This window comes from Sylvia atricapilla, chromosome 11 (genome assembly GCF_009819655.1).
Source record: "Sylvia atricapilla isolate bSylAtr1 chromosome 11, bSylAtr1.pri, whole genome shotgun sequence".
Taxonomy (NCBI): Eukaryota; Metazoa; Chordata; class Aves; order Passeriformes; family Sylviidae; genus Sylvia; species Sylvia atricapilla.
Window position 1 is genome coordinate 72416 of NC_089150.1, and position 14068 is coordinate 86483.

Below are 14068 nucleotides of genomic sequence, written 5' to 3' on the forward strand. Positions count from 1 at the left end.
ATTACAGTGCAGAAAAGAAGGAATGTGTACACATCACCCTCTTCATGTCCTGAGGACTTTTATGCCGGGGTCAACTTCTCAGTCTTCACTGTTTTCATTAAATGAACCAGAAGTACATTTCAGTGAGGTTACACAAGAGGAGAGAGTCTGGTGTGTACTGCAGAATTGTCCTGGATGATACTTACGGAGCACAGAAGTGATATTGGTGTGATTTAAGCATTCCTAGAACCATGGAGAAAGAAAGCACGTGCTGCAGACAGGGTGATGAAATGTTTGTCATGGTCAGGCCTTTTACTGTCATTAACATAATATGTTATTGCATGCCTTGTTCTGTGCATGCCTTTCTCCTCTCCCACACCCACCAGGAGCCTTACTGAGATGATTTATTGGAGGAGAGATTGCACATTAGAATGCTGTAGTCTTTCCAGAATCCACTGCTTCCTGACATGGGGCATATCTCTAGATTAGATTTTTAACAAAAGCAAAAGAATGCTATTGCATTCTAAATGCAAATCCAGTCTAGTAGCTTATGGTTTGTTGTGCCCCCCACGAAAGTTATTTATAGTGTACAACACAGTTTTAATTATCCTACAAGAATTCTTCTTTTACAGGACCCAACGAGGGGTTAATGTAAAAACTCCCTCCAAAAATTTGGTGTTCGGTGGCATACAACAATTAATTTTACTTTAATCAACCAGTTAGAGTTAATGGATGGAAGAACGTATTTAAGAGGCACTATTTGTTTTGCCAAGTATCCTCTTAAAGAGCTTATAAAAGGATCACTTTCACTTCAGTCAGTAATTGCCTGGTTTAATTATAATCCATCAAAGGCCTAGAGCAAACAGACTTAGACCTATCATTTGTAAGCACCTTTTGGTGCTGTGATGACTCATGCTACACGAGCTTTATCAGTATCACAGGGATGCTCAAACTACTTTTTCTCAAAAGAAGAACAGCTAGGTTCAGATGAACTGAGACAAGAGATAGTTGCATGTCTGCTCCATAATCTCCATTTGACTACTCTCAGCTGTCCCAAATAAAATATCTCTTCAGTCTGTTGGCAATTTGTCCTTATGCCTTTAATACATTTACAAAACTTAACCCAGTGGGATATTAACCCACTGCATTTCCCCTGATAGGCACTCTGGGCAGGTGGACCTTGTCAAAGATAGCTAGTTTGGTGTTTCTGATGAAAGTTTCTTATCCTCTTACATTTCAGGTATCAGTCTGCATTCTTAGTTCTGAGAATTGGCTAGAAGAACTCAGAAAAGACTCTTCCTTAGCACACATGCCTACAGAAGTAATGGACTGCATACAGTACAACACATCTTTGAAGTCAAATCTTCTGGTCCTTAAATAGAAAAGGGCTGTATGTGAGGTAAAACTGGGCACCTCAAATTCTTTCCTTCACACTTTCTACTTTCACATTGCTAGGTTTAAAAGATCCAGACAGTGGCAGTGAGATAAAACTACATCACAGTGAATACGTCCAGGGTAAAGAGCCACTGTGAGAGTGATATATATTAAGTTGCCTGGACAAGTGATTTATCTTGCCATTTGATTGTAGTTTCAAGAAAAAAACATTGCTGCAAGTGACTACAAGAGAGATAAAATATGCATGCCTAATTGAAAAGCCTGAGGGGAAAAAACCCAACAAAATAAAAGAATTCTGTGGTTCATGACATTTTTTCTGATTGTTTCATTTGCAAGTAAAAAAAATACAGAAGTGAATTCTGAACTAATCCATATTTTTGAGTTGCAGAATTAGGATGGTTTTAATTTTCCACAGTAATTTGGGAGAGGGGCCAGAATTATTTAATAGATCCATCCCACCCAAATATTACAGATCTATGTGTTTTTTAATCATTCCAAATGGGATTTTCCAACTTAAAAAAACCTCAGCCAAACAAAAGTACAGCCAACTCTAATTTTAATCTGGGAAATGAACCTGACCTCTTAGAAGACAGAAGAGAGCACTTTCCTTCAGCCCTACATATTTGCAGTTAAGCTCTGTTCCTCTCCTTCTGGATGTACTTTGTTTTAACAACTGGATGAATCTCTGAAATGCAAGAAAACTAAGTTCACTTGATCCTAACTTCCCCTGGTTTGTCCCCAGATTTTGCTGCATGATGTTGATAAAGCAATTGATCCTGCTAGTACAGGGAAATAACAACTCGCCTTCCATCTTAAAGAGTCCTCCAGGCCAGTGTGGTGTTCATTATGTTGAACTTACTGTGAGTATTTTCCATGGAAAGTATGAAATAACAAACTGACAAATAACGAACAAAATGAAAAGAGAACATAAAGACTCTAGTACCAAGTTTTAGTGACTAAATTACATTGCCAAAAAATAAACAAATAATATTCAGGACATATCCCTAATCTCCAATCTATGATATGTGCCATATTAACAGACAGTTTCTTTTTGTGAACTGTATCCTCTTTTTTACGAGGATCCAGGACTCAGAAGAACATTAGTAAATGTGTCGTAGTTGGAAAAGTTACTATATAAGTGGAATCTGGACGATAAATGATACTATGCCAGACACTCATTTAGGGTACATTTGTACCTCTGAGGACATGAGCAGCAGTTTGTGATTTGACTGCCGTGATGATTTACACTAGAATCTGAAATTAGAATGAGCTGAAACATTTTCCAAAAGGAAAACATTGACAAAAGAATTGTATGTGAACCATACATCTGTTTTGAGAAAGTTTAAAAGAACTGCTATATGCTGTAGCCTAAGATATAGAAAACCTAGTCTCTGCTTCTCACACGTCTGGTTTTCCAGATCACTTTGAGTGATGACTTTGAATCAGTCAGCGCTGGTAATTAGATACTGAGTTTCTCACAATCCCGATGCCTAAAACACCAGCCACAGGGAGAAGAAAAGATCCACAGGCTTTGGTCTCAAAACCTAAAAATGGACGCAGTCCTGTTTGATTTCTAGAACATCAGAAATAATTTCTTTTCAGTTGTCTGAGGTTCAAAAATAAATTCCTACACCTCAGATGTTCCAGCAAAGAAAAACAGTGGTCTCCTGGTCAAGTCCTGTATAAACTGAGCTAACGCTTCAGACTTTGCAGTAATCAGAGTTTTCCATTCTACATTCTGCACTCTTGGGCAGTCTTGTACTGCTGGATCTGACAGACTGATGTTGTCATTGCATTGAAGGAGATCTCTTAAAGCCATACACTACTAGTGTCAGTTCCATTTTGGAAATGGCAATTACAAACCAAGGGTGTCCTACCATTCCTAATACCACTTTTGAAATTTCATGTTCTGCCGTTATTCCGCTATGTGCGTAACCCACTCTTATTCTGCTTATACATGAATGAAATTGAATTCAGTAATACCATAACAATGCTTAGAGACACTTCTTGTATTAGGACTCATTATTGTGCAAGATGTTTGTAACTTCATTTCTAAGCAAGGTACTCTTTGCAAGAAATTAGTATTTTGTCTATCATAGCAGATTCAGACTTTGTGAAGTACTGGAGTTGTGTTACTGCTACTTTTCCTACTTTTAGGAAAAAAATACGATTTCTTTGAAAAAAAACCAAAACACCCAAACCCTGAAAACTGTCATTACCTGCATTGGAAATATCATTTTCTCTGTAATCTAAAAGGCTCTAGGAATACTTATGTTAAGTCTTTTCCCAATACAACTCTAAACAGCTTTTAAAAAAGGCAATCTTCTGTAACACAGAAACCAACACCTCTGTCTTCCACCAGTTCTGATGTCTTTTGGAATAAGGTGCCAAGAATTCAGATTTCTATTAATAAGCAGATCACTAAAAAATATGTCTGCAGCAAATGATGACTGATTCAAGTTTAGTTTTGTGTTTGTGTTTCACTGACATATTTTCCAAGCTGGTATCCTCCTTGTAGTTTTCACTACAATTATCACTTACAATTATGTTGAACTGGTTATTCTGAAAGGATTATCAGGAGTTGCATGCGTTTGCTGCTATGATGATCACATTTGCCTAACTGACACCTAATCACATCTCATCCAGGCTAGATATCAGAATCAGCAGTGTAATTCTGGCCGTACTCTGAGTTTCAGAACTATGTGCAAAAGTACAGAGCAACTGCTGTAGTGTACAAACCTAGACACACTAAGGAAGAGGACTTGTAAAGATATTCTAGTTCTTGTGGTAGTCAATAAGCTCCTTGTGCAGCTGTGAAACGTATCTGGACCAAATTCTTGCCTATATAAAATTTTAAACTTGTTTATTATGCTTGTAAGATAGAACCAAACACTAACACGGAACGTCTCTAGGGGAGCCCTGTGTGTGACAAACCTGCTTGGTTCCATTTGCGAAACTCCCACATGATGATTAATGCACACCTATTTCTGAAGTGTCTATCTGCAATGTGTTTCACCAATTTTAATTCTTTGGACAAGTAGTACTGCTTAAATCTTTCATTATTGGTGTTCTTCTCCAGTGTGTTCCTTTGTGCAGAAATCACCAACTTAGCTGCCTGAAAGCCACTGACAGCCTGAAACTCAAGAACCCTCACCGCCAACAGAAAACAGCAATACTAGCAAGCATGATTGTTAAATAGTTCCAGGTAGATTTCTGTATCTCAGCTTGGCCATAGGAATGAAAGCATTACTCTGTGCCTTAAGCATGGGCATAATCCTGGGGTACCCATCCCTCTGTCTTAAGGACAAAGTGAAATCCCTTTTTGTTTGCAGTAAAGAGGAAGAATAGAAGTAAAACTGTGCCTCAAGGGAGATGGACAAAGCAGTTCTGGTTTAGATCCTGGTAAGGATCCACAGTGTCCTAAGCCTTCAGTCCAACCTGTACTCTAAACGTGACATTGCTCTGGGATTACCCACTTTACACAACTGACTGCCAAAGTGTAAAGTTAAAAAACATGGCAAAGATCAAAACAAAGAATTTGTAGTAGAGGAGCAGTTTCAGCTTAGCTTCCCAGACAGTGGTCTCCCAAGAGAGGTGTAGTTCTCATATTCTGAGATGGCCATCAGGTGACCAGCTGAAAGTCACTACTTACAGCTTTTCTTTCTCTTTATTAATGAAGTTCTAGGTGGTTGGCTTATTCTGTCACTGATTTATAGAGAGAAATAAGTCTTACAGAGGGTTCAGAGTGAGATCAGAGGGTCTTATGCTGCTCAACGCTGAAGTCAGGGCGAATCCTCCCCAGTTTTACATCATTGTATCCAAAGTCACACTGTCACTGAGATTAGTAATTTTATGGAGGAGAATAGGGGCAAAAATGTCGGGAGGTTTCACAGTCAGAGGCCATACGTGGTGTGACTAGGGGTTACTCAGCAAATCATTTGATACCCATCCTGATAATTAGTGGATGTGTTCCTTGTTATCTTCTGTCCCTTCACAGAAATGCAGAATAGAGTTTCAACATAATGTAGATGTATGGTGTGCATGGTCTGGGAAGGAAGAAGAACTTCACAGTACAATACTGCTGCCACTGCCAAGCACTCAGGTCTTCATTATGTCTATCTCCTTTGCATTGTAAAGATTCAACATAGCAAAAGGTTACCACAGATGGGGAATTATAGGGTGATGGAGACCAACAGGGCTGTGATTTAGCAAGGGAAAGAAGGAAAAGAGAAGCATAAAAAGAATCTTAAGGAAAACCTCTGCTGGGGCTGTTGGATATAAAAGCTCTGGGGTGCCTGTGAAGCTAATGATTTATTGAAAGCAAAGGCACTATGGCGGCTGATAGATGATGTAAATAATATTTTCAAAGGAGTCTCTAAAGGGTAGAGCTGCCTTTAGTAATATATTATGTATTATCGGCCGCCCCATTGTACCTTCTGGCACAGCAAGGCGCTGGGTGTGGTGCAGCTGAGCGTCAGCCCTTGCTAGTTCATTGCCAGGTCATCTCTGGGGAGGAACTGTTCTCTGTTTACAGGAAATGCAGCACAAGGGCCGGAGGGCCAAGCTGAGCACGAGCTGAGGCCACCACAGCTCACTGCCTCTCCCGCATGCCTGGGAGAGCAGGAAGGGGGTATGCCACTTGTCTGAGGCCCAAGGACGCTGTGTTTTGTTTTCAGGCATGTCCAGCTTTTACTGCTGCTTTGTTTCACCTAGTGTTTTAAGCTACAGAGGTGGGGAGAGGAGTGGTGGTGCTTACAGACAGCAGCGCACCCCAGGGTACATCACTGAGCCTGAAGTGTGGATAGGCTACACAGATGGCTCAAAGCAAAAGCCTCAAAGCCATCCATCCTAGCACGTCTGGGACATGGCTAGTGAAACCTCACTCTCGGGCTTTCCCCTATCCTTTCTCTACTGACAGTGCCCCAGGCTGGGCCAGATGACATTCCCTAAGATGGTGCCCAAACACCTTTGTGCTTCTCACTTCCTGCATTCCCTTCCAAAACTAAACCTGCACCAGCACTGTGGTTCTGTGAGCATCTCCAGGAGCAGCAGTTGAAGCTGGGAGAGTTCTGTCCCTAAAGTTGTCTGGAAAACAGCAAAAGCCTTATGCACCTGATCAAAAATCCTCTTCCCCTCTCTTGTATCCTCCACGACAACAATGCAAGAAAGAGCAAAAGTCAAATTGAAATGCTTGTGGAATTCAGAAGAGCCCTTTTCTGGCCTTGGCAGGCAAACAGCTCAGAGTGTGAAATGTGATTATCCCTGTGTTACCTTGCCTTGACAAGCTGTGTATGTTATTAGCAGACATCATGTCTTTCTTGCCCTTTTCAGACTTCAGATACAATATTTGCCTTGATGATCTGCCATGGGGAACTGACTAGCTAAACGCATGCTGCACTAATAGACATTTCCTTTTATTGGCTTTAAATGCGTTTGGACTTTAATTTCCTTTAGTAATGAGTCTTCTTTTTGCAGAATGAATTAAAATACTCATTTACAAATGGATACAGGGAAATAAATAATCAGTTTTAATAAAACAGGGTACTTCAGCACCCCATTGCATCTCCCAAATTACTATCACTGCATTCAGTTCATATAATTTTAATTTTTTGCAATAAGAATGTCACTGTCTGAGAGTTTGAACTGGTAATTACTGGGCTTGGGACTTGAGATAGGGATAGGGATACTGCATGCAGAAAAAGGCTGGTATCAATCCTCTTGGCCCAGCAATGGAGGGTTGGGGTCTTTGCATGTGTTGATTATTTTTCCTTACCACTTGACAGGGTGAATTTTATATATGTGGGTTTTGCATAACCCAGCTGTGTCCGGGTGAGATTCTGGTCTTGCATCCAATACATTATAATTAGTTATGAGCTAAGATTCCTGTGACAGAGGAGTTGGGCACTGGGTGGGGTCTGTGGACGGGAAGGTTATGGCAGCAACTTAGTAGTCATTTGTAAATTTAGCATATACGATCTGAGTTGATGTGTCAAGCTCATCACCACTCAGCTGGCTTCAGGGAAGATTGTAGAGGATGTACTCCACAGAGAAAGAATAACTGTTTGTACCTTCCCTGGTAGTTCTTATAAGCTTGCTTTGCTGACTCAGGTCAAATAATTGCCAATGCAATCACCAATACACACAGGGTCATAACTGTCATTCATGTCAGTGCTTTGATGGATCTATGTCTAAATTAACTCAACACCACTGTTTCTCTTTAGCAAATATTTAAAAGGATTGTCTTTTAACAGTCCAGAAACATGGTTTCACTAATGAATGGATGAAACATCCTAGACAAAAAGACATTCTTTTACCCCGCAACAGGCAGAACAGAAGTCAGTGCTCACCTCAGAAACCCAGGCAGTTTGCTTTCTTCCTATTGCCACTGTGTGTAAACACTGAATATGGTAAGCCTTGTGTTGATAGTTACTGACCTTTAATATACTGGTTCCACTGTAGGAATGGGACCAAGGATGTGATTTCTAGCCTCTTCTACTGTTTTCCTTATCTTGTGGCGAAATTTTTGGCCAAATACTGCTATGATCTTTACTTGCAGGCACTTTTGAAACAGTAAGAAATTTTCAGAAAATATATCAAGGGCTCTTTGGCCTTCAAGTATATTGGTAGTAATTAATTTGCATCATCCAATTTTCAGTTTGCAACATATGCAAAGAAAATATCTATTCTCTCTTTCTCTGTCCTGACACTGACTGGGGAGATAGAAAGAAAGACCACAGGGAGGTAATCCAGGTATCCTGGGTGTCTGAATGCTGAACAGCTACCTATTAACCAAGTGATGTCACAATGGTTAAAACATCACACCCTGGACAGTTTTTTGAACTCATTAAGCAAGGTATTGTTTGCTGATCTCCTGAGTTTTATTGGTTGCAATCTTCCTTTATTGCAGTATATATCTTACAGAGACAAATTATTAGTTCATTTCAGATAGGAACACAGCAGAGGTTCCTTAAGAGCTGCACTCGTTCATACCCTATCTTTAGACTCTAATACATTGAAACTTACTTCCAAAAGAAACCAATTTAGTCCAGGGAAACTAATTAAGGTTAACTGGTGCTGATGATAAGTCACCCAGTCTTCCCCAGAAATTGCATTTTTTAATATGGAAATCCAATTATAGAAGTCCCGGGACAGACAAGAATGATGGACATGCTCAGGAGCTGTGATGGGGTAATCTGTGATGTCCTCACTGGTCACATAACACTTGTTTTGATCTAAGATGGGTACAGTCAGAGGAATCTCATGCTGACCTGCTCCCTCCCATATGATTAACATGGAGGGAATCTCCCCCTCTACTCTGTCCTCCTGAGACTCTAGCTGGAGTACGGCATACAAGTCTGGAGTTTTCAGCAAAAGGACAAGGACCTGTTAAGGTGGGTCCAGAGGAGGGGAAAAATGCTCAGAGGGCTGGGGTACATCTGTTATGGAGGCAGACTCAGAGAGCTGGGGGTTTGGCCTGGAGAGGAGCAGGTTTTGAGGCAATCTCATTGTGGCCTTCCAATACTTAAAGGGGCTATAAAAAAAGAGTGAGGATGTCTTTCTACATGGGCAGATAGTGATAGGACAAGGGGAATGGTTAATGATTTTAAACTAAAAGGTGATTTAGATTAAACATTAGGAAGAAATTCTTTACCTAGAGAACGGTGGGTTGCCCAGGAAGTCTGTGAATGTCCCATCCTTGGAAGTGTTCAAGGCCAGGTTGGATGAGGCTCTGGGCAACCCAGTCTAGTGGAAGATGTTCCTGCCTGTGACCAGGGGATACATCTCAGATGCAATGAGGTGATCTTTAAGGTTCCTTCCAATCCAACCTTCCCTATAATTCTGTTCTATGATTCTGTGATCACTGTGCCACTAAAACTGCATGACATCTGAACCTCACAAAATTCTTACTGCTTCAAGGGAATGCTGTATTGCTCTTGACTAACTGACAAATTTCTGGCACACTTCCACTGTCAGCTGCAGAATCAGTAGCAAGGTAGAAATATGCTATAACTGTCCCAACACACGATGATACCTTTTAGGCACTAGGGTGGATGTACTGCACTAGCATTTGAAGGGCCATTGCCAGCATATTTCAACAGCCTAACCAGCTGCACTTCAGATGTGCAAGGAGGCACTTGGTGGAAAGAATGAATAGTCCACAGGTATCATGAAGCATAGCTGAGTGGTAGCCTGCGGGAAAGAGGACTTCCCTTCTACCCTCATGATTGCTAATTGGGCATAGACCATGAAGCAGAAGGCAAGTGAGATTTATGAGCCTTTCTTTAGGATGCATGACTTAAGTCATTGAAAGCAAACTGCAAGCCATCTGATCGTTACTGGTACAGAGGACTTACATCACCCCAGTGGAAGTCACAGGCCTCAAGGTTAGATTTTCACCAGCTCAGGTTTTTTGTTTTGTTTTGTTTTCTTTGTTTTTCTGGGTTTTTTTATGCAGTTGGTGACTCTAAAGAAGGAAACCAGACATCACTTGGGAGTGTGCCTAAGAGATGAACATACAGCCAAGTGTATTTGTATTGTTTTGCAAACAAGAATACATGGTCTTTGGAGAGCTTTATTATAATAACCTTGGCTGGGTGCTTTTGCAACTGTTAAATCACCCACTTAAGTCCTTTTATCTCACTAATGCTGACTGAATAACTTCTAAAAATCTTTAAAAATTAATGTGATTATTTCTAAGGAATGGGTTAGAATTTGCAAGGTCATTTGAAGGACAGATGTGAAATTAAAAGGAGGGTACGTCTCTCTTTTAGAATTGCACATTCAAGGAAGAGAAAATACAGTATTTGTCAATTTGTGAGTAATTTTCTGTGAGCTCTCACACCTGTTGTGTATCTCAACACTGTTGTCTCATACACGCACTATCTGTGCTCAGACTTCCCAGCCTGTGTTCTGCAAGGTTCACAGGCAGTAGAGACTCGTGTCTGGACTTTATTTACAAAGTGCTAATACAATGATTAGTTCGGCTTCCCTCTCTATGATGGCTTCGCCTTCCTCTCAGTCACTGAGGTCACTTGAGGTCAAATGTAAGCATACTACAGGGGCAGGATAACCAGCGTCTGTAGACTCCAGACCACTTTTTTGGATGGAGCAATACATGTGCGGAGGCAAAAGTACACAAATAACTAGTGGGGTGTATCTGTACAGCTTCTCCCTACTCTGTACCTATCATCAACTCTGCTAATTATAATGTAACTGGTGCTAACTAAAAAGGCTTTTGCTGCACCATATCCTCCTGCATTTATTCAGTCAATTAAATGTCAGACTGTCCCAGAAGGCCCATTGCTCCCTTTGTTGTGATGGCTCACTCTTGGAATGTGTTAGAATGAATAGACAATTGCTGAAGGAGCAGCAGATAATGTGCCAGCAATCTGTTCTCATCCAGCCAAATCATTGCTACAAGGATGATAATTAATTGGGGATTACTGTGTCTACTGAGATACTGCCAGCTCTCCGACTATTCTTCCCTCATTCTTCACACCCAGGCTTTTATTTGCATCTTCCATTGCGTTAAAGTTCATTGTTTCCAGTAAGCTCAGTTAGCAGTGCTTTTAATAAACTAAAGAAAAATATCACTTAGTGATTCCTGGGCACAATTCAAGCCTTCAGAAGTTAGAAGTTAGGAGTACTAGGAGATCACAGAAGCATAGACATAAAAGATGGATGATGACATGTGAGTTCATTGGATTAAGTGCATCCAGGCTATCAGGAAAGGTGCACTGCCCAGGAGCTTCTGTGACAATGCAGAACAATCTCAGAAGTAAAGACCTGAGTGCTATTGGAGTGGTCAGAGAAGAGGACAATGGAGATGGTGGCACAAATATACATGTGCCTATCCCATGTCCAAATGGTATCCATAACTTTTGAGACTTCTCTTTAAACTCAAGTTGGTGCCACTGGGATGCAGGTCTCCTGCAAACAAAGCCCATGCAATAGTTCAGCAATATTGCAAGTTCTACTACTTGTATGAACCTTTAGTAATGCCATTAATAATGATTACAAGACTAATATACTGAGGCATTCTTCCCAAATTATAATATGCTCTTATATTAATGTAATACAGTAATTTATCAGAGAGAGAGAGAGACAAAAGGAAGGAATACCTTAATTTCATGTCTTCTAGGACAAACAATTACAAACTGCAGAAGGGCTTTGTGAGTAAGGACTGAGACTAGCTAAATTATTAATAAGTTTCCTGAGCTGTTCCTGTATTTTACTAGTTCTTGTGCTATAGTCCCTTTGCTGTTGAAGCTGGACAGGTTTTCAAAAGCGTGGTGATGCCACCCACGCTGAAAAACTGCAGCTACTACTAATAAGCCAGAGTTGACAATGGTGAGGAACAGTGTTACTGCTTGACCCTTTGCCCACCCATTACAAATGCACTCAGTGGCCTGTGAGAACTCCTGGACTCCATACATGAGAAAAAAGATGGAGGTATAACAGAAAGGCTGACAGCCACACTTGCATGGGAGACACATAGCCCTTTTTGCAGCTTAGAAGTAAATGCAGATATGTAGAGAGTTTCCTTTCTGAAAGGAAATAAGAATCTGGTCAGTGACCTTGGGAGTCTCATCATTGTCCTCTCACTTACATTATCCCGTCTTTGCCCAGCCTTCTGTTACTCTAGTATTGGCTTTGAAGCCTTGGGTTTGTTCACATCTGGGATCTCCAAGTGGAATATTAAAGAAAAACAAAGAGATGAAGCAGAGCTGTGAAAAGAAGTTAATATTTCAGAGGAAATGAGAAGTATAGAAATAATATAAACTGAGTTCTCCAGGCCCACATTACAGACTGACCTGGCTGGCCAGCATGTCTGCTGGAAAACATGGAGATGTCAGATTTTGTTTCTCAAGACAAAAGACTCACCCTGTTGGCTGAACACCGAAATCTTGCCCTGGAAATGTAAAAGGCTGAGGGGGCACTGCAGTGTATAAGCTATATATAAAGTCCCAGAATGACACTGTGGTCAAAATCCCAAATCTGGTCCTTGAATGTGAAAACTCAGTAAAGTCAGGTAGGATTAGATGAGTGTTAGAGCTGATAAATACAGTTTGGTATACATCTTTTAACAGTGCCAGAATAAGGAGTTATGTGTTGCAGTACCAAGAGCAATATCAAAACTGGATGGCAGCAAAAGCTGATGCTAAAATGGTTGGTAAATTGAATAATACTAATAGATAATTGGATGAAATTCAGAGATGTTAGAATTATAAAATCATAGGTGACATAGTAAGGCACCAAAATCTTCATCTATTTCATATAAAAGCCAAAATGAAGGGACAACTTGAATACAGCTTGTGAGTACATAGTAACAAAACCTGGAAGACTGCCACCAGGTTTAATAAGATCCAGCAACTGGAATTTTGAGCTAGGCATATACAGATGAGCTTTAGTCATGCTTTGTGGAGATTTTGAGTTCACTGGTAATTTTAATTGAAAATCAAAAATTTTTAAAGAGTAAAAGGCTGTGAAGCCACAGGCCTGTATTGCATGGGTCCATATTTCCCACCAGGTCCAGTACTCTTATTGCACAGTTTTCTCTGGGTTTCTGGACCTGAATTTGTATTCCCTTGAAACAACCCGAGGATTTTGGAACCCAAGTATCTTGTAGTTTAATTGATAGCATTGGTATTACCATTATACTTTTCTCATCTTTTTGATGTTTTCCCAGAAAACCCACTGTCACAATATTTAACTTCCCTTTTAAAGTGTTAGTGTGATTTCACTGTATCTGTTTTGAGGGAGAAACAAAGCAGTTCTGGTTGCAACTAAGCATGAAGTTTTTACTCCAAACTGGGCCAGAACATTGATCTTTTGGGGAAGCTTAAACAAGTTCAGTTAACTTCCCATTGGTCCTTTCAGTGTCTTCTGCTTGCCTAAATGACCTAACCTCTGAACCTAGCAGCCAAAAAAATCTCTGCTTGATAAATCTTGCTTTCCAAGCCCTGCAATTCTGCAGGGATTCTATATGTCTGAGCAACAGCGAGTGTGGGAATAATACCATTGAGCTAGTCTGTTCTGTCTTTCTGCAGTGCCTACACTGAGCCCTACAAGGTGTGCCCAGTCTCTGTGACACCAGTGGAAGTTGTCACATCAGATGAGGAACAAAAGACTTCAGAAGATGATGAGAGCAGCCTTGGTGATCCCAGTCTCACCAACAAGGTAAAAAAACCCTAAAAATGGTTGATGCATGAAACGTGGAGAAGGAAAAGCAATTTGCAGAAGAACCTGGATTCTCAGCTCTCTCTGCTTTTCATCTGGTGCTCATTTAGAAATAGCAGAGCCATCAGTTCTATACTCCCTCACTGCACTAGGAGTAATTTACCTCTACAGCACATGGCAAAGACAAAGAACATAGTCTTAGGACGGACAGTAGGGGCAACATAAACAGCAAGAAATGCCTGACCTGAATGTCAGGAAACATGTCACACTCTGAAGCATTTAGTTGCAATCTTGAGAATTTAAAATTACATTGAGTCAAAAAAGACAGATGGAGAAGACCTGCACTGCACACAAACAGAGAACAGTAATCAGTCTCAAACGTCTCAAAACAAGCAGGGCAGCTACTGACTCAACAGCAGCAGTATGTAATAATGTCTTTGCTGCTCCTTACACATTTCCACTGGGTGGGCTTGGTATCTAGACTCTAGTAATCATTCTGTTTCGCAAACCGGCT

The 14068-nt window shown here is 40.6% G+C and overlaps 1 protein-coding gene across 1 annotated transcript in view; it reads left to right on the plus strand.

Moving 5' to 3' along the window:
* Nucleotides 1–14068, plus strand: part of FGD5 (FYVE, RhoGEF and PH domain containing 5) — a 73577-nt gene that overhangs the window by 15127 nt on the left and 44382 nt on the right. Inside the window, exon 3 of the mRNA XM_066327099.1 lies at nt 13425–13554. Coding sequence (XP_066183196.1) covers nt 13425–13554 — 130 coding nt within the window. The remainder of the gene's footprint in view (nt 1–13424; nt 13555–14068) is intronic.